Source organism: Thamnophis sirtalis, unplaced genomic scaffold, assembly GCF_051295495.1.
Source record: "Thamnophis sirtalis isolate CommonGarterSnake01/CBP01778 unplaced genomic scaffold, rThaSir2_p1.2 scaffold_3, whole genome shotgun sequence".
Taxonomy (NCBI): Eukaryota; Metazoa; Chordata; class Lepidosauria; order Squamata; family Natricidae; genus Thamnophis; species Thamnophis sirtalis.
In genome coordinates, this window is record NW_028261383.1 from 114,543,889 (window position 1) to 114,571,534 (window position 27,646).

The window sequence follows — 27,646 nt, forward strand, 5'->3', positions numbered from 1 at the left end:
AAGACGTGAAGCAGTTCCTGTTTGTTTGTTTGTTTGTTTGTTTGTTTGTTTGTTTGTTTATCATGTTTAGGAACCATCCGTCTCCCTCACGGGGCAACTCTGGACAGTGTATAAGTAAGACATAAAAACATAAAAGCTGTATATAAATATTACATTGGGAGGCAATTCAAACAAAAGTAGAATAATTAAATTAAAAATTTAAAAGGAGGGCCAGGTCTTCAACTACTAACTAGTCCCATGACAGCATGTTGTTCTTCACGCCTCAAGCAAAATGACATAGCCAAGTTTTTTGACATTTTTGAAAGGCCAGGAAGTCTCTGGAAGGAGGTCTTCCAGAGGGTGGAGACCAGGGATGGATTCCTCAACTGGTTAGTACTGGTTTGCTGCGTGTGCACTTTGCGCATGTGCATTTGGCTAAAAATTGTGAAGAACCATGCCGGCAACGGCAGATAACACCAGAGAACCGGTTTGGGGGTGTGTCAGGCCCGGGTTGCTGCCGGTTCTGCGACCCAGGCCTGACTTCCACTACCGGTTTGGCTGAACGGGGCCGAACCAGCAGCAACCCACCCCTGGTGGAGACAATGGCAGAGGAAGGTCTCCCCCTGGAATCACAGGATCCACAACGCACCTTTCCTGCTTGACCAGGTGCGATGGGCTGATATAATAGGGCAAAGATGGTTCCACAATTAACCTGGCCTCATGCCATGTAGGGCTTTAAAGGTCATAAGCAACACCTTGAGTTGGACCCAGAAGCAAACCAATACCCAATACAGCTCATGTACTAGAGATGTTACATATGTTGTCCTTGAGACACCCAAGATTGTTTGCGCAGCCATTTTATGTACCAGATGAAACTTCTAGATACTTTTCAAGAGTAGTGTCATGTAAAGCATAGTGCAGTAGTCCAGACAAGAGATGGTCAGGGCATGAGTGTCCAATGGAAAAGCCTCCCTGTGCGTAGCTAGTGCACAACCAAAGTTGAGCAAAGACCCTCCTAGCCATGGCTGCCATTTTCTTTGAGCAGGAACTGTGAACCTCAGAGAACCCCATATTATGTACCAGGTCTGTGAGACACGAGAAGTTCTTCAGAATCTTTTCAAGATAAAAGTTATTTTGCAGCACATCTGAAATAGTTGATTCTTGCCACCTGTCATATCAAAAAGAGTTGCAAGACTTAAAGTTCGGCTATCTATTCAGCCCCTGAAATCAATGGTGGGTGCATCTCTCACTGTTGCAATTGCATTGCAAAGAGATTCGTAGCATCTCATCTTCACAACATTGATGCCATGTTATGATTCACTAAATAGGACAGTTTAAGAACATGCTGCTAGTAGGAAGCTGTTATTTTGCATTCAATATCCTTCATTCTTGGAATTTCACATGAACTTTTAGCCTCCTCTTTTTCCACTATTGTTTTAATTTGTTTTCTTATCAAACATAAAATCAATTAAAAGGGAGGAAATGGAACACATATGCAATATCTTTTAGTTAGTAGATAAGGAGCTTTCTTATGCACCTAACACCTGTGCCCAAATCTACTGAACTTCCATTTTGCTAATTATCAAATCGATGTCAGTTCAAAACTGAGTGGTCAGTTTATGAGTCAAAGGAAAGCAGCACATCTTTTACCATGATTGTTTCATGTAAAACTTAAAAATATTTAATTTGTTTCTCTGTTCTGCCCAACCAGGCCAAGAATTTCCTCAGTCCAGAAGATCTACTTAAAGGAGAAACAGAAGAAAGTCTGAATAAAGTTCAGAAAGCTTTTAATGTTTTTGATTACTTTAAACAAATTTTTGAAGAAAGAAGAGAACATCTTAACAATTATTTTCAGCCAGGACAAGAAGTAAAGCAATGGGATTTTCCTCCTGTAATGGTTTTTGCACAACTGAATAACTTCCTAGAGAGGCTTCATGTAGTACATGTAAGTACTTTGCTATGAAAAATAGAACAATACAGAAGCAATGTATTTTGTTTCCTGCAACCAATTTCCAATATTTTTCTTGATCCTTTGCTTTAATGGCTAAAACTGTAGATTTAGAGCAGTGTTTTTCAACCATGTTCGGACTTCAACTCCCAGAATTCCCCAGCCAGCATTTGCTGGCTGGGGAATTCTGGGAGTTGAAGTCCGGACATCTTCAAGTTGCCAAGGTTGAGAAACACTGATTTAGAGCCTTTTCACAATTGTGTCTGACTATGAAACAATCGTGATGGCCCGACTTCCTGTTGATTATTTAGACTGGCTCAGTGATGCTCCCTCCCATGAGGTCTTTGGGTATGACCTTCAGGACTATTCTGGTTTGAGCAGCAGGGAAGTTCGAACCAGAATTCCTCCTTATAGTTATCGTGTCTCCAAACTGAAATCAGATTTAGAAACATAGCTTTAAAAGAAGGATAAGCACAACTAAGACTTGATTGGGAAAGCTTACATGGTGAAGGAGGAGAGAGTACATTGTTTCACTCTGCAACCCCTCTCTTGCACTGGTGACTTGTTGCTTAGATACTTTTTGAATATGCGTTTAACCCTTTTCTGAAAATTAATTCTGTGTTCAAAAGGAGTTGGATTAATAGAAGTCAGCTCCATGGTGAAGCACAGAAAGATTGCTGGCTTGTTTCTGGCTTTATCAGGCTGCTGCTGCTTCTCCCTTCACTAGTCAACTGTCCATTGGGTCAGACCTGCAGCTGGTTCCTTTTGGCCCGCCACACTAATATTCTATTCTGCTATGCTGTTTCATTAGTGGGGAATTACGGGAATTGTGGGGAATTTAATTATCCTTGTGAAGAATTCATCTGGGATTCATCTATTTCTTTTAAAAATTATGATAATATTTTCTAATAACAATTTACTAATTTTTATTGCTAGGCAGTAAACTATTGTGTTTGTGCACCTGCTGATATAGTAAAATGGATACAAATAGAGGAAGAATTTATGTTCGGTGATAGTACATGTTTCATGACAGCACCCATTTACAAAACAGTGTGCTAATCTGCTTTGGGTGTTAAAAAGTTATGAGTAATTGGCTGAGCAATTTTGGCCTGAGAGGTGTTGCATTTGATAGCCTGGATGGTAAAAAAAATATGGCAATGGTAGCTTGATTCTATAAGGGGAATGCAAGAATCATTTTTTAAAAAAGTCTTATAATATTGTTGTAAAACAGGGGTATCAAACTCAAGGCCCGGGCCCCTCCTGAATCCGTTCCACAGGTGCTTAAATCTGGCCCATGGGACCACCATGGAAACAGCAAAGGACTGGCCCATGGTGCCTCTGCCCGTGAAAACGGAGCTCGGGAGGGCTGCATGTGGCCCTCCTGAGCTCCATTTTTGCTGGCAGAGAGTTGCAGGATGCTGTCACCACAAAAATGGAGCTTGTGAGCTTGTTTTCTCTGCCAGATCGCTTGGGCCACCAGAGGCGTCCCCAACATGAGTGATGGTAAGCTGGCCACGCCCACCCTGGACACACCCACTCTATCCCCCCAGGTCAAAACCAAACCCTGATGCAGCCCTCAATGAAATCGAGTTTGACACCCCTGTAAAACATACTTTATGTTTTTCTGATACTATGGCATTTGTACAGTGTTGACTAAAAATTCTTAGTACTCTAATGTTTAAATACTAAAATACCATTAAAAATACAAAAAAGAAGGTATTGTATCAGTATTAATGAAGATTTAAAATGTCAGTGTTGATAGGCATTAGATTACTTAGCTTTGTATGCAGAATCAAATATAAAATTAAAAAAAAAACTACAGCAAAGTATATCACAATACTTTTCCAGTAAGGGTTTCTGCTTAATATAAGGTCTCCACCATATTCTTACTTATTAGAATATAAGACTGTTTTTAATTGGTTGTATACAACTTTCCAAGCCCCCGCCCCTTCTTACAAGCAGTGGTTACTTGTTTGAAGTTTAGCTTATTGGCCCTTATCTAGTCCATTACAAATCTAGGCACTTCTATTACCTTTTCTGATCCAGATGGAAAGAAACAAAGTTTTTTGATTGTTATTCAAAATTCTAGATGATAAGGTAGAAAGAACACTGTGCGGTTTTAAAGAGAACAATATTTCCCAAACTGGTGCCTTTTAGATCAACATATTAAAAGCTTCATTATGTGAAAATACCCTTTGCAAGCATAATACAATAAATATGGTTAATGCATAGATTTTAGCCTGCAGAGTCAACATTGCTAGTGCTACTTAGGTTTAATCTGTAATACTTATGTTTATGTAGTACTTTATATTTAGTACTTATGTTTAGTCATTGAGTCCCAATACGATGCACCTGTAGGAAGTTTTTATAATGAATTCCTACCTCTTGGCAAAATCTGCCCAATAAAAGTGAAATAACATATCTACTATTATATCAAACTATTAGAGGCAGAGGAAACAAACAATAAAACATGGATAAAAATCCATATTTAGAGTTGGACCTGCCTGTTTTATTCTGAGAAAATTTGACTTTGTTAGCAGCGTTGTAGTGTACTTGTAAAATATTCGTGCCATTTATTTATTATAATTTTTATGTTTATATTGTATTTGTTTCCAGCAGAGACAGCATTCTATGGAAAGTGCGGAGAGCCATTAAAGAGAAAGGCAACAAATTAGAGGATTTCTGTTCCATATATATATATTAGATTTTTACAACTCCCGGTATGCCCAAATATGGGAGGGAGATCACTACTTCCATTCTCTGTCCTTCGGCTCGTCACAAGAGACCATCCAGGCAGAAACCCAATATTTTTACTGTTGCCTTTTTGTTACATTTTGTTGTATTTGTGCTGATAAATAAATAAAGGGAGACTAGTATAGATCTATTTCAAGCTATTTAGCTCTCATCAGCTAGCCATACCCTTACTGGCATTTGAACCTGGGCTATATTACATACTAGGCAGACATCTTAGCCATTAGGCCACAGGCTCTTATCCGTTATCAGCGAAGCCAGGGTGAAAGGTATCTATTAGATTTTTTCACTACTTCCATTCTCTGTCCTTCGGCTCGTCACAAGAGACCATCCAGGCAGAAACCCAATATTTTTACTGTTCCCTTTTTGTTACATTTTGTTGTATTTGTGCTGATAAATAAATAAAGGGAGACTAGTATAGATCTATTTCAAGCTATTTAGCTCTCATCAGCTAGCCATACCCTTACTGGGATTTGAACCTGGGCTATATTACATACAAATCTAATAGATACTTTGCACCCTGGCTTCGCTGATAACGGATAAGAGCCTGTAGCCTAATGGCTAAGATGTCTGCCTAGTATGTAATATATCCCAGGTTCAAAAGTTGAAGTTGTTCCTTTTGAACAGACTTATAATAAGATCCAGTAGTAATATTTTTTTTAAATGTCTTTGATCAACATGGTTGTGTATCAGCACTGACAGCGATAGTACCTGTGACTTAATGCTGTCTTCCTCTCAAAGAAGCCTGTCTATAAGTAGATAAATACAAATTATCTTGCTCAAAAAACTATGTGTTACATTGGGGATGAAATAAATTATCTGAAAAATGTTTTGGGTTTTTAAAATTTTTGGCTGGATAATCGCTATGTAATGTTGTCCATAAGTCCAAAAGCCGGCCTAAATATCAAAGATATAAACTGTGAATTGTTGATTTCTGTAGGATCTTCTGATGACAGTTCTGGACATAGAGAAACTGGAGAAGCTGGAATTTAGTGGCATAAAAGGCAAAGCTCTGAGTCAACAGGTCCTGAGTATGCATGAAGAATTCCAGGAAATGTATAAAGTATTTTCAGAACGGACGTACGACTGTCTGGATGTGGCTAATACGGTGGGTGGTTTTGGACTCTAGGAGAGTAGACGCTCTGTACCTTTGCTAAAGAGGGCTTTAGGGATCAAACATAAAGTAAAAAGTGTTGAAAATCCTGCTCAGTCAGAAATGGCTTCATTCATAAAATATTTATTTGGTTCCTTTAGGAGTTTGAGAATGATGTTTGTGACTTTAAGAGCAAAATGGAAGATATTGATCGGCGGTTGGGAACTCTCTTTGGCCTAGCCTTTGATGACGCTGCTAGTGTGGAGCATGCATTCAAGGTTTGCAATTTGTTATACTGAGCTACTGCAGAACATAGGAAATGTGTCCTAGTTATTTTTAAATAACAACAAATGCTCATTATGTCGAGGTACTAGTTTGTGGATTTTTATATTTCAATAGATCCATACTTAATATTGCTTTAATGTTGGCTACAACGTTGAAATAATTACAATTGTATGCATTTTCACAGCTAGTTCATTTAGGAAAATATGTGAGCAATGACAAGGATTCTTGTTTGTAAATGATGATTACAGGGAACGTTCAGTTTCTTTCATTTTTTTCTGTGTGATAGCTGATAGACATTTTTGGAAGCCTCCTGGATCGACCAATGATAGCAGCAGAAGCCTATGATAAATATAATCTTCTCATCACAATGTTTGACAAAGACCTTGATGATGCTAAATTGATTTACCTTAAATGTATTGAGGAGGTGACAGACACAGGTAAAAAGTCTTAATATTTAATATTCATTTAATAGGAAGTATTAATATAAGCAGTTTCATTTTTTAAAATTGCCATAAGGATCAATTATCTTACCTAATTGTCATTATAGGCAATTTTATTTTTTAGATTAAAGATGTCATAAACAGCTATGCAAAGTGAAGATGGTGTAAAAATGACGATATACTCTGTATTATCCCAATAGGGATGCAGTGGCTCAGTGGCTAAAACGCTGAGCTTGTCAATCAGAAAGGTTGGCAGTTCGGCGGTTCGAATTCCTAGTGCCGCATAACGGAGCAAACTCCCATTACTTGTCCAACCTAGCAGTTTGAAAGCATGTAAAAAAGCAAGTAGAAAAATAGGAACCACCTTTGGTGGGAAGGTAACAGTGTTCCATATGCCTTCGGAGTTTAGTCATACCAGCCACATGACCAGCACTGTTTTGGGACAGCGCTGGCTCTTTGGCTTTGAAACCGAGATGAGCACCATTCCCTAGAGTCAGGAACAACTAGCACATACTAGAACCTTTACCTTTTTATGTATTATCCCAATATCGGGTTATTCAACTGGGCTTCATTTAATGTTCATTCCCAAGTTTTATTTTGTTTTAGAAGTAAGGGCTCCTGGTTGTTGTTGTTATTTAATTGTAGATTGCTAGAGAAGTATAGAGTTGAATATCAGTGTGATCAGTTGGAATTCACTTTTGGTGGGAAAAAGACCTTTTCAGGTGTTATAATATCAGGGGTTTTTAATGACTTCAGTCATTAAATTAACAGTTTTTGGAAAACTGATCCTTGCAATGAGCTGGATGGTATCAGGGAATGTGTCTATGTCACATATTTAACCAGGGACAGCATGTTCCCTGACTGAGATTTTTGTTGGAAGTTAGGATTCTTTTTGGTATTTTAGCAATCTACATTATTAATATTAAGCCTACTTAGAATGTTGGTGTGTTTTGAGTTTCAGACTGAATTTTGTTTCTCAGGGTATTCACCAGTGCATAAGAATATGCCTTTGGTGGCTGGAGGGGTTCAATGGGCTCAGGAACTAAAACACAGGATCAGTATCCCATTTAGTAATTTCAGACACCTCAGTTATTGGTGAGTATATTTTCTTCAAAGAAAAATATTTATTTCATCAGATTTTCTGCATCAGTGTTCTGCATGAATGTTAAAACTGAAAAAAATAAAGACATTACTTGTCATTACAAAATAAGCTTGAAAAAGGGCTTTTGGCTTAGTCTACACTTTTTATTCTTTCCAACTTGATGGAACCTTGGAAAATGATTATCTAAAAGATTTGAGACTTGGTCCATCTGTCTATCTTTCAGTAGGCTAACTCCCCCCATCCCCAAACAAAACAGAACAGGAACAATGTTGATATGTCTAGAGAAGCCAACAACAGCAAACATTATTAAAAATGTGTCTCCTATGACCCAGAATGGGATGGCTGGAAAGAATTCTTTATGGCTCCTCTCCCTTGTTCTACTATGATTTATGTAATCCTAGTGAGACCTCACAGGATTTTTTCAGGCATTTGTGGCTTGTGGATTGTTGAGAAAATCAAATAGCTGATGAAGATCCCACCTCTATAGTAGATTATTGAACATTTTTCTCTCTATTTTTGTCATATCTTTTGAAAAAAGATATAAGAAAAACTATTACATATATACATATACATATCACTGTGATATACTTGGGAGTCAATTTTTATGAAATGGATAAACATATAAATAAAGTTATTTCAGATTGGTTCATATTCTTTAGTACTAGAAAGGAAAGATAGGACAACTGAAGACTATTATGTATGGTAGATCTCTGTAGGCTAAACTACTGTGTAATGTAATCATTGATATGAATGGACATATGCGAACAGTTTGAAAAAGGAACCAATTCTTTGGAAGAGCAAGCCATGATTAATATCATATATAACTCAGCTCTCGGGCAGAAAAATACTTCATAGGAAAGGTGTGGGCATTTGATTGTATATTTTCCCATTAGATCACATCTACATGTAAACATTATCTACAAAGTTATTTAAAATATTGACCAGCACATAATTTCAGTCAAATTATCACGTCATAATGTTTGATGCATTTTGTTTATAGTTCTTTGGATTCTACGGAAGGCAAAAAAGTGGTGCAAAAGTATGAAGATTTGATCCAGTTATTAGACAGGTAAATGTGTTTCATTAGAGCATATTTGCCTTTGCTAAATTATTTTTATTGGTTTGGTGCAATATGTAGCTAATTGGGTTTGGGGGGTTAATTTTATCCATTTTTTGGTTGCTTAATTAACTAAATTCAGTGTTTTAGAAATGTTTTGTATACAATGTGATATCAACATGGTAATGGGATCCCTTGGGAAAAATAAATAAAATCACTGCTGTTGCTGCCTAGTTTGGGTAATGAAACGCCTGCAAACAAACACACTCAGAGATCACAAAGGACCCCTCATTTCAACCCTTACAAATATTCCCTTTTATTAATAAATAGCAACATAGCAATAGCAATGAGCCGTGGTGGTGTAGGTGGTGGTGGTTAGAATGCAGTATTGCAGGCTACTTCTGCTGATTGCCAGCTGCCAGCAGTTTGGCAATTTGATTCTCATAGGGTCAAGGTTGACTCAGCTTTCTATCCTTCCGAGGTCAGTAAAATCAGGACCCAGATTGTTGGCGGCAATATGCTGACAATGTAAAATTGCTTAGAGAGGGTTGTAAAGCACTGTGAAGTGGTATATAAGTCTAAGTGCTCTTGCTCTGTAGAATAGAATAGATCTGGAAGGGACCTTGGAGGTCTTCTAGTCCAGTCCCCTTCTGAAGCAGGAGTCCCTATACCATTTTAGAAAAGTGGCCATCTAGTCTCTTCTTAAAAACCTCCAGTGTTGAAGCACCCATAACTTCTGAAGGCAAGCTGTTCTACTGGTTAATTATTCTCACTGTTAGGAAGTTTCTCCTTAATTCCAGTTTGCATCTCTCCTTAGTTTGCCTCCATTGTTTCTTGTCCTGCCCTCTGGTGCTTTGGAAGATAAGTTGACCCCCTCCTCTTTGTGGCAGCCCCTCAAATACTAGAATACTGCTGTCATGTTACTTCTAGTGCTTCTTTTCTCTAGACTAGCCAAACCCAACATTCTTCATATGTTTTAGTCTCTAGGCCTTTAATCATCTTAGTTGCTTTACTCTGTACTTTTTCCAAGGTTTCAGTGTTGTTTTTGTTGTGTGGTGACCAAAATTGGATGCAGTATTCCAAGTGTGGCCTTACTAAGGCTTTATAAAGCGATGCTAATACTTTGTGTAATTTTGATTCTATGCCTTTTTTATACAATCAAGGATTGTATTAGCTTTTTTGTCTGCTGCTCCACGCTGCTGGCTCATGTTTAAGTGATCATCCACTAGGACTCCAAGATCCCTTTCACAGTAACTGTTTTTGAGCCAGGTTTCTTGTGATTCAGTTTGCAAATTGGATGGTGTTTATATGTTGTAAGTTTAAAACAGCTGAAAGTTGATTGAGCAGCAACCTGGAAATCTTCTAGGAGCAGTGGTTATGTGGAGAAATGACTTTGTAGGAAGGAGCCAAGTAGTTTTCTGGATAGAAGGGACAGAGGGGCAAGAACTTCCCCTACAATTTTTCACTTCAGCTTTGTTTGCAACATAGCCAGGAAATCTCTTCCAATAACATTGTTGACAGTATATAGACAGTGTTGATATGATTACTTGGTCTTCTGGCAGATATCAAGAGAAGCTGTATGAAGAATGGTTCCAGACTGTCTCTGTGAAAGCTCAGTATAATCTCACTCAACCACTTATCCAACGAGATCCGGAGAGTAAACTGATTACTGTCAATTTTGACCCTCAGGTAAGATGAAACAATATTGATCTTCTGCAAGACTTCTCCTTCCTCTTTTTGGCAGAAACAGGTGAGGTTTTGCAAAGTGAGGAATTTTCTAAGTTAGAAGTGGAGCCAAGAATGGTTCGTTCTCTGCTATTGCTCAAGGAGATGGAGAATTTGTTGTTGTTAGTTGCAAAGTTGTATCTCACCCATCGCGACTCCATGGACAATGTTTCTCCAGGCCTTCCTGTCTTCTACCATCCTCTGGAGTCCATTTAAGCTCATGCCTACTGCTTCAGTGACTCCATCCAGCCACTTCATTCTCTGTCATCCCTGTCTTCTTTTGCCCTCAATCTTTCCCAGCATTAGTCTCTCCTCCAGTGAGTCCTTCCTTCTCATTTGATGATCAAAATATTTGAGTTTCATTTTCAGGATCTGGCCTTCTAAAGAGCAGTCAGAGTAGATAGAGAATTACATGGCTAAAAAAAATATCCGATAGAATAGCAGCATCTTGAGATCTGATGATTTGCACCATGCCATTCAGTTGAGCTCGAATGTACTGTACTTCACATATCCCAAATTAAACATTTTATCCAAAAAAATATATATGCTGAATTAAAACAAAAGCCCAGCATAATTTTCTGCCTGTAGTCACAGATCAGTCATACGCATGTAAGTATCTCCAAGCAGAAAGAGAAAGAAGACAACTGTGTTTAAACCCAGTTTAAACCCATTATGCCCAGTTGATATTCAGAAGCATGTTATTTTTTCAATGGAGTTTCTGTTAACCACCATAAGGTTAACTGATAAACCTTTATGAATTTGACTATAAAAGCAATGCTCCCCATATTTCCTAGTAAACATTTATATAAACATTTGTGAAATTAAAACTGGAATTGCTGTATGTAGAAACACGTGTGGTTTGGATTTTAGAAATATCCCATATTGGTGGGATGACAATCCTAGTTAATATTTTTGAGTTGAAAAGGAAACTTTCTCCCTGTATTCCTATTTTGTTATTCAGGAAGTTCTATAATTGAATCTCTAAATGGATATATATATAGAGGAGAGAAGAACTATAACTTTTTTATAGAAAAAAAAGGATACCAGTGAAAAGGTTTCAAAGGTTTTGTTTTACTTTGTCATTTTCTAGCTGGTGTCCATTCTAAGAGAAGTGAGCTACCTTGGAGAAGATCAGATTGGGAAGATCCCAGAAACAGCAGCAGAATTATATTCTTCTAGGGACTCCTTCAGGCAATTAGTGGCCAACTTGGATTTAATGGCTACTTGGTACAACAAAACATTGTGCACTGTCCTGGAGGTGGAATATCCACTCATCGAAAGTCAGCTGCATGAAATTGATATTCAGCTGAAAGAAGCAGAAGAAATATTAAATTGGAAAACAAAAGGTAAGCTCCGCTTGTAGGCTCACATGTGGTAGGAATGAAGCGATTTCCGATCTTTCAGCCAAGCTGGGTCTTCAGAAAGCTCTCCTTACCCACCGTTTCTCCTCGGTTGATGAATGTGGACATTACCAAACTGAATGAAAAAATACTCGTGTTCTTTTTTTCTCTCCTGGTGTCATGTATGCACTGCAGTCATCTGGTGCCTACAGTGCTATGACCATTTCAACCCAGTATAAAAGGTGAATTTAGCTTGAATATTGGGGGCATTTATTTTCCACTTTTAATAGTCAGGGAACACGACTCTTTGGCATTTGAAAAGAACCCAAGAGCATAAAAAGAGAAGAAATAATGAAGAGATATCTGGAGGATGGGAAGTCATGCTGATGTTGATTCATTTCTGAGTGGCTAGAATAGATGGGTGAGATTCTCTTCCAAAAATGTAAAAAATAGTAACGGTAGTTGACATTAAAAGTTGAAGATTGCATAAAAATGAGAGTTGTGTTTTTGGCCTTCTGTATTAGATTATTTTTGCTTTGGCAAAATCACACTGTAGTCATGCAAAGGCTATATTTATGTAGAGGAAAACAGCTCATGTTCGGTAACATTTTCTCGCAATACGTTTGTTTCCAAAGGGAATGCCATCTGGCCTTTCAGCAAGAGCACAGCAAGAAATGATTTCCCCCCTCAGTTTTATAGATTGGATGACTTGTCATTGTTAGCTTCTTAAAATGTTCTCCATTGTTGCTTTTATCGGAAGGCCTTTGGGATCGCATTTCACACATGGTTAACAGTGTTCGAAATCTTGAGCAAACGATCCAGAAAACCAAAGACAACATCGAGGAAATTCAGAATATTATGAAATCTTGGGTCTTTCCAGTTTTTGAAAGAAAAGATGGGAAAAAAGAATCTTTGCTGTACTTGGATAATCATCTTGAGCGACTGAACAAACACTATCAGCTCATTACGGATTCAGGCCATAAGATTCATTTTCTGATTAAGGTATGGTACTGCATATATGGACATAACTAATCTGTTAGAAAGAGTCATCTGCAAGTATTTGTTCCCATGACTACAAGTATTAGTTATACACATGAAATGACTCATCCATGCTCTCACTTTAATATGCATTTATATTAACATTAATATAGTGCCAGGTCAGAAACTGGTAGCTGCTTTCATCATATATACCTGTTCGCATTTAGAACAGTTTGGGAAATAAACCACACCTACAAATCAAGATGTCTCTGATTAAATAGAAAGATTCTGAAACTGTATCTGGTATAGATGTTTCATTATTCTTTGTAGATTGATTTTATTGCATGTATTCACAACAAAACAAAATATATAAAATATCGAAGTACAAAAAACTACTAAAAATATAAATTTAGAAGAGACAACAAAAAGTCATACTATTCAGAATGAAGAGGGGAAAAAAACTAGTAAATACTTTTTGTATTCCCCTCTTTTTTGTGTATAATCTCTTTTTGGTGCATTAGTCTCATTTTAAGACTATGAAAAACTTATTTAATATTCTTTAAAATCCAAGACTGACGTGTTAACATTTTATTTTATTATTTTATTACCGGAATTTATAAGTTACCTGACTCCAATTCTTTATTCCATATTTCTTGTAAATTGTCAAAATATATCTTAGTAAGATTCCTCAATTGTCAATTGAGATTGTTGGTTGAGCCTCCCAAATACTTCTTCAATTATATTCAGAATTGTAGGGGTTGCAAAAATTGCCAAAACATTAGGACCTTGTTGGGAAAAGATCAATTAAAAACATTAAGGTAGGTTTTAGGCCAGTGTTTCTCAACCTTGGTAACTTGAAGATGTCCGGACTTCAACTCCCAGAATTCTGGGAGTTGAAGTCCGGACATCTTCAAGTTGCCAAGGTTGAGAAACACTGTTTTAGGCAATGTTATTCTTTCTACCATCCTCAAAAGTCTTCAAGGCATTATTACTAATAATCAGATATAAAATATCACACCCATTTTGAGGCAAACATAAAGCAAAAACATTTTCTCCACTATTGTTAAATATGAATCATTCTAGAAAATCAACTCAAATAGAACCTTTATTATGGTCAAAGACTAGTATAATTCAGAGAATTAACTGATTAAGAGAACAAAGGTCAAACTTAAAATCCTCTTCTCACAAACATCCAGCTATGTTTTGCTGCCATGTTTGGAAGATAATAATTCTAAGTAAAATTGAACCAGGTTTTTAAAGGATAGTCAGTAGAAGCGCTGGAAAGATTCTGGTGGCATGATGGCAAAATATTCATAGGAAGAAGATCTGAGATCCACTTAACTTCTTCAGATAAAAGATTAGGCAGCAAGTGATAAAAGGATGTACTGAAATATTTGAGCGTTGGTATTAGGCACAGTTAGTGATGATCTGGACTAATAGTTCCTATTCTTTCCTTTATGCAAACTGAAGCATCATTCTCAAACACTTTTCAGGCCACTAAATGTGGTACTTGCAGGCTCCATAGGACATAGGATATCTGCAGTCACACCAGAATGTATGATTCCCTCAAGTGATATTTGCTAGATTAAAATAAATATATTGAAAAAGTAAAAGGGAATACAAGGTAGTACTGTTTCTACCTTTCCAATTAGTGCTGAGACAAGTTCAAAGCACATTACTTTTGATTATGATTTCTTTATATTTAGGAAAATTTAAGACTCTTCGAAGCAGATCCATCTTCTGATGTATGGAAAGCTTATTTGGAGCATATAGATGAAATCATTCTGGATGGATTCTTTAATGTCATTGAATGTTCCCTTAAATATCTTTTGGAAAATACAGGTGAATTTGTCCTTCTAGACCAAACTCGTTTCTGATTTTTTGGGGGTGGTTATTTCATTATTGTTCTTTCTATTATGAACATAATAGAGGCAGAGAGAATATTGGAACTTCATGTTCTAATCCAGATGAAGTGTGCAGAATTAGGATTACAAGAGATCTGGGCTGTGATAACAAGATTTATCCCCTTTGTAGCTGGATTTATTTTGTTGTGATTAGAAATAAGAGTTTAAAGTCAAAGATATGTTTTCCCTCCACAAAATTATGCCGATGTCTATGTCTATTCATTTAATGCAGTGTAGAGGACATTGAGAAATGGCCTTGGAGAATAGGAGAAAAATCTGCTACCAAAGCAATGGTGAGATAAGCGGGTCTTCAGCCTGGGCCAAGAAACTAGCTTGGAAAGCATCTCAGACAAGGCTTGTCCTAGTTTCCATGAAGATAAAGTGAACATTCAGACTTCTGTTACTATGGCTGTTACAATAAAAGTAGTCCTGATTTACATTGCCTTGTGGACCGTAGACCTTGTACCGGTTGACCTTGTACTGCTGACATGCTGCTTGCTTCATCTGTGTTAGGCTACAGTTCCTAGATTTTATAGCCAGCACAGCCTTTGGTTGGACTGTCTGAGAACACTATAAACAGTAATCCAAGTTATCTGAAGTGTGCCAAACTGTAGAAAGTGGTAGTAGTGTTTCACTGCAGAGGTGGGAAGGAACTGTTAGCAGACCAATTACATCTGCCTTCTTATCCAACAGATTCCAATGCAGGCCATGCTCCACTTTTCAAAGTGCAGCTGGAGTTGTCTGTCCCTGAGATAATATTTCGTCCTTCTCTGGATGCTGGTGCCAGCGATGGTTTCTATGATATCATTGAAGGGCTTGTCAATAAGATCTACCGGGTCTCTTCCCTCGTACCAAGGCTTGCAGATCACTGCACATTTCCTCATTATCAGGTTTGATCCTTGGTGGCCATAATCCTATATTATATGTGAATCTATGCCTCCACTCTTCTGTTTAGTTCAGGGTTGTATTTCTGTCTCTGGACAGGCTGACATGGAGGAGATGTCTGACCTTACTGACATGCGCCAAAGGTTAATGGGACTTGTCCAGAAGATGATCTCAGCTTGTTGTGACTATCGCAAGTCCTTTGACCATTACTCCTATCTCTATGTGGATGACAGAAAGGAATTCTTACGTCAGTTCCTCTTATATGGCCACGTTCTTACTGCAGAGGAGATAGAAGTCCATGCAGAGGAAGGAGTCCCAGAGACCCCACCAACACTTCAGCAGTTCAGGGGGCAAATAGACTCTTATGAGAAGGTCTATGAAGAAGTGAGCCACCTGGAACCAGTATGTGTGCTTGACAGCTGGATGAAAGTGGATGCCCGTCCCTTCAAAGCATCTCTTCTGGGTGTAATTAAAAAATGGAGTTTCATGTTCAAGCAGCATCTCATTGATTACGTGACTCACAGGTACCACTATTTTTCTTGCTCCTCTTGGGTTTCTTGTGTTAAGTAGAAAATGTGGTAAAAAATAGAATGGATAAACATCTAGACCCAAAGTTTCTTTTTTGTGGCACTCCAGGGTACATCAATACATTTTTTAAATCGCTGGCATTGTGGTTTCCCTCTTTTTTCAGATAGGAAACAAGTAGGTTCAGTAGATACAAATTGTATGAAAGAATGGGGCGTTTATGAAAAAGTCCAAGAATTCATTCAATAGCTTGTAGTTTGGTCTATTTTCTCTCATTGTAACACTATCTGCTTGTTCATGCTTATGTTACAAAACTTGACCCAGGAGAGATCAGTTTGATATTCTGTGAATCACAGTGTTTATCTTCTTCAGGATCCTGTTGAACGCCATTTTTCTGGAACTCAATTTAAAATTACCATACATGTAATGTTCTCAATCAGACTTCTTTAATTCACCGCCATTTTTCATTTGTCTGGTTTTAAAAATGTCCTTGAATTCCTTCAAACCAGCTTTTCTATTCCCACATGGAATGACCTGTGTTTATTTGAGTCAGTTTCAAGTCTTACTTCAGTGAACTTTTACATGAGCATTGTACATATAGCAAATGCTTATTTGCTGGAGTGATTTCTACGTGGGGGAAATTAAAATTCACATATGATTGGAACAATTAGTACAATTAATACCCACACTAACAAATAATGAGAAGAATTAGTTCAGGCAATTACAATTACTACAATTCCAAAGATATATACAGGAGGAAAAAGAAACTACGGGGAAACAATTATACATCTTCCAAAAGGGGAAAACTGTTTAATTAGCATGACCAATGCCTAATACACAGGCAGCATGCTGATTCTAAATATTCTAAATATTAAAAGGTTTTAATTTCACCAAAAATAAAGAAGGGAATATAACATGTACTAATTATGGGTTGGAAGATTTTATTAGGGAAACATCAGAGACTGATGTGCAGGTTGTGCAGACTAGGGAATGTTTTATTAGTGGTAAAATTGAAAAGTTAAATAGAAAAGTAGAACAATATCAGTTGATTATTACTTTTCTCAAAGAAAAGAATTTATTTCCAAGTTGCTGTAAACAGTAGATAGTAATAGTAGACTGGAACTGATGCATACAAACTACCTTTAGATCAAGATAGGAAAGTTCAAATCTTTGGGATTGATTAGCCATTGTTTGTCACAGCTTTGCAGGTCCTTCACCTCCAGAATCACAGTAATTACTAAGTGCTACTATGCACTTAACTGAATCTCATATTTTCTAAACTATGCCAGCTGGAGCTCTTCCGAAAGTTAGGTCTGATTATGGAAATTGTAATCTTACTCTGTAATCTAATGATCTGGGGAGCATTAGCTTGATGGATTCTTTGCTAGTTTTTCTTTCTTTTTTTCTTTCTTGTAATTGCCTTATCCTGTGCATAATTTCATGATCTGAAGGGATAAGCAATGTCACCATTAAATGTCTTCAATGCTGGTTTAAAGTCCCTTCTATTTTTGTGTACTCCCATGGTTGTGCTTTAAATGTCATGACTAATTGTTCCAGCAAAACAATAATCAAATGACAATGACTGAATCCTTGTTGAAGGGATTACAGTACAGCAATCTCTGTGAGGTCTTGTGGGATATAGCTGGAAATATTATGCCATAATTGTAGTTTATTCTTGGAGAATGTGAGGGACACTAATTATATTTCCAAATTATGAGCATAGAATCATAAAAAAAAATATGAAATGAGAATGCCTGATTATTCCCAAGAGAAGATCATGTCATAGTTTTTCAAGTAATGAGGAACTACAGGAGTTCTGTAGACTTACTGGCAATTTGTCCTACTTATATTAACATTGAATACATACATTTAACATGTTTTGGATTTCAGCTTTCTTCAAGAGTGGAGAAGATTGACCCCAAGGATATTGCAAGCAGTTGCCCATTTCTTTTAGGGAAAAAAATAAACATATCAAATATATTTTCTAAAAATGGGATCTTTTTTTCTGAGTAGAAGGGATTCATTTTGTCAAATCAATTATTTACAGTTTGTTCAGTGCAAAAAAAGAAGAAGCTTAAGCTGCTATTCTTTCTTTAGAATGGGAAAAGAACCATATACTGTATATACTCAAGTATAAGCCTAGTTTTTCAGCCCACTTTTTGAGCTGAAAAAAGCCGCCTCGGCTTATACTCGAGTCAGTGAAAAATTTGCCCGAAATGGAGGAGAAAAAGGGGCGGGGCCATGCCGCTGGGTGACGCTCGTGAATGGCCCAGCGCCCCTGAGTTTCCCCTCCCTCTGTGTCAGTTTGCCGTGCAGCGTGCACCACACCATCCCCCTTCTCACGTTCTAATGTAATGCAGGGCTATCTTACGATTCCCCTTCCTCCCCCTCCTGCCGCTCTGCAATGATGTCCCACCTCCTCCTTGTTATGGCAAGCAGCCACATAGCGATGTCCCACCTCCTCTGGTACAGTGATCCAATGATAGGAATCACTGTGCTGTGTGTCATAGGAGGCGGGACATCATCATCACAGCGGGACATCAGCATCATGAGGTGAGTGAAGTATTTCATTGAATACACCGGTATTGTGTGATAATAATTTGTTATGCAGAGCAAATTTTTACAATGGCTACTGTATATTTAATGGGCACAGGCAGGCTGTATATGTTATTCAATGGGCAATGGCATTATTGGTATCTATTTTTATTTTTGAAATTTATCGGTAGCTGCTGCATTTCCCACCCTAGGCTTATACTCGAGTCAATAACTTTTCCAGTTTTTTTGTGGTAAAATTAGGTGCCTCGGCTTATATTCGGGTCGGCCTATACTCGAGTATATACGGTAGTCCTTTTGTGTCCATATGGTTTAAAGAGAGAACTATTTGCTGCTGTGGCTTTCCAGCAGAGGGCATTTCATGATGTATTACCTCTGAATTGGAGGCTGGGACTCCACCTCTATAGCCTGGCTAAGGGCTGTTGAGCTGATAGCCAAAAAAAGAGGACCACGTATAACAGTGATGGCTAAGCTTTTCGGCACTGAGTGCCCAAAGCAGACACACACAAACATCGGCAAAGTGCAATGGCTCCTGCCCTGTGCATGCTCATATGCCCATGCCTCTGTGCATGCATGCAAATCCCCCACATATTCAGCCCACCCTTGTGCATGTGCGCACGCCCCCGCTCATGCATCCAAGGTGGCGCAGTGGTTAAATGCAGCACTGCAGGCTACTGCTAGATCAGCAGGTCAGCGGTTCAAATCTCACCGGCTCAGGGTTGACTCAGCCTTCCATCCTTCCGAGGTGGGTAAAATGAGGACCCAGATTGTTGGGGGCAATATGCTGACTCTCTGTAAACCGCTTAGCGAGGCCTGAAAGGCCTATGAAGCGGTATATAAGTCCACTGCTATTGCTATTGCTATTGCTATACCGCCCCCAGAGCACGAGCAGCAGAGACCCAAAAACCAGATGGCTGGTGGGAGGTGAGCATGTATGTGCGGTGGAGCTGAGCTGGGATGACAGCTCTCATGCCCAGAACGGGGGCTCTGCATGCCACCTCTGGTGCATAGGTGCCATAGGTTCGCCATCATGGATATATAGCTTTTAAAGTTATGTTTAGATGGCATAACAGAGACCACTTACCATTAGAAAACTAGTTCTCACATACCTTACTAAAAGGGTATATCAAGTTTCCTGGATCCATCTCTCCATTACAAATGAAATTTGAATTCAGATTTATTTCAGGGCCAATCCATATTTAGGACTAGCCTCATGGCTGATAGACAGTCTGCTGTTGGTGGGAGCATACATTTCTCAAACGATTCATGGGCATGCCTAGTATCTATAGATACTAGATAATAGAAAGACTAGGGGAGACATAGTAGTGTTCCAATATCTCAGGGGTTGCCACAAAGAAGAGGGAGTCAAACTATTTTCCAAGGCACCTGAGGGTAGAAGAAGAAGCAATGGGTGGAAACTAATCAAGGAGAGAAGCAACTTAGAACTGAGGAGAAATTTCCTGACAGTTAGAACAATTAATCAGTGGAACAGCTTGCCTCCAGAAATTGTGAATGCCCCAACACTGGAAGTCTTTAAGAAGATGTTGGATAGCCATTTGTCTGAAACGGTATAGGGTTTCCTGCCTAGGCAGGGGGTTGGACTAGAAGACCTCCAAGGTCCCTTCCAACTCTGCTATTGTATTGTATTGTAGCTATACTGCTAATCTCTATATTTTATAATCCCTCTTTTCTACTTTATCAGGATAGATATAAATTAAAATAAATAATGTATTTTTTCTCCTTCCATTCAATTGTGTCCAATTCTCAGAGACTCCCTGGACAAGTCCCTGCAGTTTTCTTGACAAGGTTTTTCAAAGTGGTTTGCCACTTCCTAGGGCTGAGAGAAAGTGCCTGGTCCAAGGTCACCAGCTGGCTTTGTGCCTGGAATAGTATTTACAACCTCCCAGTTTCTAGTCTGATGCCTTAGCTTGTACACCAAGATAAACATTACTTAATAATGAGCCTTGCAAAAAAAGGTGCATCTTATCTGCATAAGATGAGAGAGAGAGAGAGAGAGAGAGAGAGAGAGAGAGAGAGAGAGAGAGAGAGAGAGAGAGAGAGAGAGAGAGAGAGAGAGAGAGCTTAGATATGCAAATCCTAAGTGGTTTTCTAATAGGAACTCTCAGAGGGCAAACTCCCCTAGAGTCACTGTTCAGGATCAGTCCAGAAAGTGGATGCAGTGCTGGGCAAAATGGCCTCTGCTGAGTCAGAATCACTACCGTGTCCAAGGAATAAGGATGGCAGCAATCTCTCTAGAACAGGGATGTCAAATTCACAGCCTGTGGGCCGGATATGTCACGCGCTGGCCACGTCCACGTCCGGTTTAGCGAAGGGGAAAAAGTCGTGATACGTCACGTGAGAACGCCATGATGATGTGAGTTTGACACCCCTGCTCCAGAACTTTAAATCAAGCAGGTACCTGTTGCAAGCAGGTAACAAGAGAGTAATGTGGATGTCTCCTAGTCCCTTGGGCAGGTAATCCTGGGCAAATGTTGCTACAAGCAATGGCTAAATATACTTTATTTACTTACCCTTGTTGAAAGCAATCTGGAATCCAATAATTCTACAATTCTTTCAATTACTCTAAGACCCAAGGACTGCACCAATTTCTTTCTCCATATTTTCCCTATGGTTGTGATGAAAAAGTTTCAATTTCAAAAGAGGGAAAAGATGCTGTGGGCAACCTGCCATCCCTATTTGTCCTAGCCCTTATTAGGCAACTGGGCTTTGGAAATTGACAGCTCATTTGTCATGCATGTTCTCTCTCTCTCCCCACTCCAATATTTAGGATTGCATTGCTGCCTTTTTCTTTTGTTAATGTGATTTGCTAAGTAGGAGCCCTTATAATTTGGCAGCCTGGTTGCGTCTTCTTTCTTTCTTTCTTTCTTTCTTTCTTTCTTTCTTTCTTTCTTTCTTTCTTTCTTTCTTTCTTTCTTTCTTTCTTTTTTTTGCTAAGGTAAACATTTTTCCAGTTATTTGCTTGAAGGATGATAGATTTTGTTATCACATTTATTGTTCTAAAAAACATATTGTTTTTTCTGTGATTGTTTCCTCTGCTCTGCCTTTAGTTTGTCTGACCTTGAGGAGTTTGCAAAGATTGCTGAGAGAGGTTTGAACAAAAAGTTGGAGAAAGGAGATTATGAAGGTTTGGTGGAAGTTATGGGTCAACTGATGGCTGTTAAAGATAGACAGTCCAGCACCGATGAGATGTTTGAGCCCTTGAAACAAACTATTGAATTATTGAAGAATTATGAGCAAGAATTGCCTGGGGATGTCTATAGGCAACTGGAGGTGGGTGAAATCCTAGATGCAAATAAGTGAACATAGCAAAAACTCACTGACTGATTTAAGGACACTATTCTCTTCCAGAGAAGAAAGGGTCATGGAATCCTTGACCCTCCCTAAGAGTAGTAATGGAGCTAAGAAGACATAATCAGTGTCAGGATGAGAGATGTCAGTGTGTACAGTGTAAATTACTCTGAGTTTTCTAAAGTGGAATAGACATTTCAATCTGGGTGATAATCTGGGTGAAACATTTGCATGTCTCATAATGATAAAACAGCTTGTACCAAACAAGTTCTCACAAGGTGAGTTAGGACTGGGGTTTTACGGTTCACCGACAAAAGGGCGACCGACAAAAGCATGCCCGACTAAACCATGGTGATAACACCACGAGTTCTAAAGCGTGGCGACAAATGAGCGCTGAAGCGCGCTGACAACAGTGCGCCGACAGAAGCGTGCTGTAACCCTAACCCTAACCCTAAACCTCCCTAAACCTCCCTAAACCTCCCTAAACCTCCCTAACCCTAACCCTAACCCTAACCCTAACCCTAACCCTAACCCTAACCCTAACCCTAACCCTAACCCTAACCCTAACCCTAACCCTAACCCTAACCCTAACCCTAACCCTAACCTTAACCTAACCCTTATCTTAACTTAAATCACGCTTCTGTCGGTGCGCTGTTGTCGTCGCATTGATGATGTTGCGTTGATGACACATCGCGGTTTTAGCACCGTGGTTTTGTTGGCGTGCTTTTGCCGTGCACGCATTTGTCAGGTCACGGGGTTTTACATTCCTGACAAACATTGCCAATGGATGCTGTAGCCCTAATATAACAGCATTACATGGTATTTCTATTGAATTGAGAAAAAAATTCTAGGAATGGGCTACACATCCAGATTTCCATCCCTTTAACTGCTTTTCTTCTGCTAAAATGGCAGTTTGAAGTTGTTTTTTGTAGACATAATTATTTAAAAACATGCCACATTTATTCTATTTAAAGACCTCTCCTTTGCCTGTTACTAATCTAATAACATGCATTAAGATCGTGACACAGAAATATGAATTGTAGGATCAAGAGGACGATAGTGAGGGGCACTGAAGACCATGAAAAATTATTCCCTCCTTCTTAATAGGATGCAAGATATAGATTTCCCCCTAATTAAAAAAAGGGAAACAATATTTAGTGAATAAAACATATAACTAGCAAAGTACCTAAGCAGCATGGTTCCTCTTTTAGAAACAAAATATCTTATTTTATTTTTTTTAGCAAGCAGCATAATTTTATTTATTTTTTGCTTCCAGGAACTGCCAGAAAAATGGAACAATGTGAAGAAGTTGGCCATAAATATGAAGCAGCAGGTGGCTCCCTTGCAGGCAAATGAAGTGGCCATACTTCGCAGGAAGTGTGCTCTGTTTGATGTGGAGCAGAATAAATTCAGAGAAAGATTTCGCCAAGAGGCGCCTTTCAGGTGAGGGCAAATCACTGTTGTGAAGCAATGGAAGTCTTGTGGGTTTACTGAAGGTAGCATACATTTATCTGGTGATAAGATAGAGAGATCAAATCATCGGTATAATGGGGAGGCCCATTTATTTGGCTTGTTCTTTGCACTGGAATCAGTATCCTGTTATTGCAATTCTTGTGTTCTCAATGCCAAATAGCAAGAGAAGGTTAAAACAGTTCCCTTTTTAAAAAGCATCTTTCCATATCTATTATTGAAAGAATAGGCATGTGGTGTCTTTTTGCTCCTGGCATGAGTATTGTTGATATCTTACCTTTTATTTGCCATTACGCTATGCTTGCAGTTCTGATGCATTGGTCTTGGCTTTTTCCTTGCCTGGTGTGAAATACTTAAATGATGTTTTCACCTCAGCTTGACCCAACTCTCTCCTGAAATTTCCTGGTCAGTTAATTGCTAAAAAGCTACTCTTCTGGCCTTTGTCCTCTGGGTTTTGCCACAGAGTTCATCTTACTTCAGAAGGCAGAATTCTGAAAGAGTTTCCTGCCTGTAATTTTTATTAGCTTTCTGGGGTCGAAATTTAATACGTTTTGTTGCCTGTTGTCTTTTATTAGTGCCCCTCCCCCAGGTGCAAAGTTTATGGTTCCGAAATTGTTTTGAAACAACATTCAGGAAAGATATGAGCAGGTGCAACAAGCCAGACTAAAGTATGAGGTGGAAGGCAAATGACAGTTATTTATATTTCTTCCCTATGCAGTTGAACATACCATATTCTTTAATTTCCACTTGTTCCAATTTTATAACCTAGTCATTAATGTTTAGCATTTAATTGCATTTGTGAGGGAAAAAAGTGCACAAAACCGATTAAACTGAGTTAAAACTTGCTTCCTAGATTTGATGCAACAAACCCTTATGAAATGCTAGATGCATCCCACGCAGAGCTACAGCAAATGGAATATACCATGACCTCAATTTATAAATCAGGAGAATTATTTGAAGTTAATGTTCCAGACTACAAGCAGCTCAAGCAGTGCCGAAAGGAAATGTGCATTCTTAAAGAACTCTGGGATATGATCTCCGTAGTGCTCTCCAGCATGAATGAATGGGAAGCTACAAAATGGGTCGATATCAACGTTGAAAATATGGAACTGGAATGCAAAAAGTTTGCCAAAAGCATCCGGAACTTGGATAAAGAAATGAGAGCTTGGGATGCTTTCTCAGGATTGGACAACAAGGTGAAAAACATCCTGACCTCCTTGAGGGCAGTGTCAGAACTGCAAAATCCTGCCATCCGGGAGAGACATTGGAATCAATTGATGCAAGCCACAGGCGTGTACTTCACCATGGATGCAGACACCACTTTGGAAGACCTGCTCAAACTTAACTTGCATAATTTTGAAGATGAAGTTCGGAGCATTGTTGACAAAGCCGTGAAAGAAATGAGCATGGAGAAAGTTGTGAAGGAACTGAAAACAACCTGGGCTAGCATGGAGTTTCAGTATGAACCTCATCCACGCACAAATGTCCCACTGTTGAAATCTGATGAAGAGCTCATTGAGACACTTGAAGACAACCAGGTGCAGTTACAAAACTTAATGACATCCAAATACATTGCTTTTTTCTTAGAGGAAGTGTCTTCCTGGCAGAGGAAGCTGTCTACGGCAGACTCGGTCATTTCCATCTGGTTTGAAGTTCAACGGAGCTGGTCTCACCTAGAAAGCATATTTATTGGGTCAGAAGATATCCGGGCGCAACTTCCCGAGGTAAAAAAAAAAATCACCATTCCCTTTTTATGGGAAATACTACATAACTGTCAGAGAGCAATTATTAGAAATCTTGGAATTGTAGTGCTAATAAATCTGTGCAGCTCCATACTGAGGAAAGCAATTCAGTTCCCAGGATTACAATTCTTTAGGGGAAACCGTGACAGTGAAAGCAATGGGACTGGTTTTAAATATTTAATGTAGACAGCTCTTCTGGATAAGATGGCATAAGTAAAGGATGCAAATATACCGTGATAAGAAGTTCCTTGAGTTCTTGCAAAGTATAAAATGGCTGATGCACACAGTTTGCTGATTAAATGGTCATTGCTTATCTTGTAATTTCCAGACTATAATTTATGGTGTTTTCTGTAGCTATAAGTCTGAGGTGGCTGGGTTATGTTTGGAGAGGAATTCCTCATCTTGATTTGCATCCTGTTGCATATTTGGGATAAGGCACTGCTCAAAAGATTTTAATGTGTAATAATAAAAAAATACCTTTGAGAGACAGGCACAAGAAATCGGTAAGACTCATGTCTTCTCGCTTATAGGATTCCAAACGTTTTGAGGGAATTGATGTTGACTTTAAAGAACTGGCTTATGATGCGGAGAAAACCCCAAATGTAATAGAGGCAACTAAGAAGCCACAGCTATATGAGCAACTAGAAAATATTCAAAACAGGTGCGTTGAGATACATATACCTGAATTGTGTGCTCCCCTATTTCTAGGTAGGTAAGGATGGTCCTATTTGTAGTTTCCTTTTCTGAGTGATTAAATCTGACTTTAAGGTAACTTTTCAGTCACTTGAATTGTTCTTTTTATAATATGAGCAGAGTTAATTATGTTCTTCAGTTGCAAACAGAGGTATATGCCCTGTGCCTTTGGACATTAAAATGCCCCAAATGAGCAGGCCAGAGCTAAGATTCCAACATTTTGTAAAGGACAGTATTTGTTTGTCTATTAGATTTTAAATCCCACCTTTTTCTGTAGGAGCTCAAGGCATTGCTCCTTCCACCTATTTTTCACAACAACCCTGTGGGGGAGATTGGGCTAAGGGAGAGTGATAGGCCAGTGCCACTTGGTCAGTATCTGTAACTGGGGATAGACTGTCTCTAAGCTCTTAGTCCAACATCATTGTTATCTCTTCTTTATTATTATTCTCTGAACACAAAGAATAATCCCTTTTAATTAATTAATTTTCAACTTAAAGCACGATGGATATACAGATAGTCCTCACAGTTATGACCATAATGCAGCCTGCCCATCATATAACTCATACTGGTCATAAAAAAGGATTGGTCTTGTGACAAAGCTGAGTTTATAACCATTTTAGTCCTGGTTGTTAAGCAAATCACGGTTGTTAAGCCAAACAATGGTGCACTATAAGTATGGTTTTGTTAAAAACCACTTTTTCCCTTTAAAATGCCTCCCCCCACTTTGCAAAGCCAGCTTAAAATGTGGTCATGTGACTGCACTTCAGTTACTCAGCAACTGGGCCACTTTTATGGCCATTCGCAGCATCGTATGATCTTGATGGAGTGTGTGTGTGCACTGTCTTCAACTTCGTGTTGTAAGTACTCCCAGATAGGTTTGTCGGAACTTCAAATGATTGCTAAGTGACCAATTGTAAGTCAAGGACCACCTGTGGTTCTTGTCTTGGCTTCCTTTTTCTTTGACTTTTGCACATACTTCTCCCAATGCAGAAAAACCATTCAAAAGTAGTTCTTGAGTTGGAAAAAAATAACAGAACCTTTGTTTTTAAAAGTGAAATGTATACAGTAGGCAATGTAAGTGCATAAAAACATTATTTCAATAAATGTGAATGCATTAAGGGTGCAATTGGATAAATGTGTATCAGAATGTCTAATTTACTTAGACTGCTGTATTTGCCTTTTATTCCATACAGTTATGCTATTTTGTGTTTGATTTTGTCAGATTGTCTTTGTGTGAAAAAGCTTTGGCTGAATATTTAGACACCAAACGATTGGCCTTTCCTAGGTTTTACTTTATTTCCTCTGCTGATTTACTCGATATTCTTTCAAATGGCACCAATCCACAGCTGGTAAGTCACTTCCATTGTTTTCTCCAGTTATAAACATGGCATTTTGGGAAATATGCTGGAATCAGTTCCTCAACACTGGCTGTTTTTTCATTTCTGTGACATTGTCCATAAATCTTCCCTTTCAAGGCATGTTGGATCTTTGAATCCCCACTAGATGGCAGCCTGTACATCTAGTATTTTTCTCTCTCTAAAACTCCATTAAGTCAACATTGGTTTGTAACAGGAGAGAGCAAAGAGGTGAAAAGTTTCCCTGTACAAACCATTGCAGATGAAGAATAGGTATGCCAAGCAAATTGCAGAATATCACATTTTGCTGTATATTTTGTACTGTGCCTGACTTTTCCAGTTGGCTATAGATATTGAGGTTTGCAAGACACATTGGAAAATATCATTTGTAGTGGAGAAAAAATAGGGTGGAAAATGAAGCCATTTATTTAAGCATTCGTACCCACCGATATCAGAAGTGCTTACATAGTGGTACCCAAGGGACAATAGCTTTTAATATCAGGCAACTGTTG

The 27,646-nt window shown here is 38.6% G+C and overlaps 1 protein-coding gene across 2 annotated transcripts in view; it reads left to right on the forward strand.

The window, feature by feature from the left end:
- Nucleotides 1–27,646, forward strand: part of DNAH9 (dynein axonemal heavy chain 9) — a 245,372-nt gene that overhangs the window by 11,654 nt on the left and 206,072 nt on the right. For both annotated transcript variants that reach the window (XM_087709774.1, XM_087709773.1), the window contains exons 6-22: nucleotides 1,691–1,924; nucleotides 5,619–5,786; nucleotides 5,933–6,049; nucleotides 6,343–6,493; nucleotides 7,477–7,591; nucleotides 8,599–8,667; nucleotides 10,218–10,344; nucleotides 11,471–11,726; nucleotides 12,481–12,722; nucleotides 14,405–14,540; nucleotides 15,296–15,492; nucleotides 15,587–16,011; nucleotides 21,634–21,856; nucleotides 23,151–23,317; nucleotides 24,198–25,068; nucleotides 25,617–25,747; nucleotides 27,002–27,128. In XM_087709774.1, the coding sequence (XP_087565900.1) occupies nucleotides 1,691–1,924; nucleotides 5,619–5,786; nucleotides 5,933–6,049; nucleotides 6,343–6,493; nucleotides 7,477–7,591; nucleotides 8,599–8,667; nucleotides 10,218–10,344; nucleotides 11,471–11,726; nucleotides 12,481–12,722; nucleotides 14,405–14,540; nucleotides 15,296–15,492; nucleotides 15,587–16,011; nucleotides 21,634–21,856; nucleotides 23,151–23,317; nucleotides 24,198–25,068; nucleotides 25,617–25,747; nucleotides 27,002–27,128 (3,756 nt within the window). The remainder of the gene's footprint in view (nucleotides 1–1,690; nucleotides 1,925–5,618; nucleotides 5,787–5,932; nucleotides 6,050–6,342; nucleotides 6,494–7,476; nucleotides 7,592–8,598; nucleotides 8,668–10,217; nucleotides 10,345–11,470; nucleotides 11,727–12,480; nucleotides 12,723–14,404; nucleotides 14,541–15,295; nucleotides 15,493–15,586; nucleotides 16,012–21,633; nucleotides 21,857–23,150; nucleotides 23,318–24,197; nucleotides 25,069–25,616; nucleotides 25,748–27,001; nucleotides 27,129–27,646) is intronic.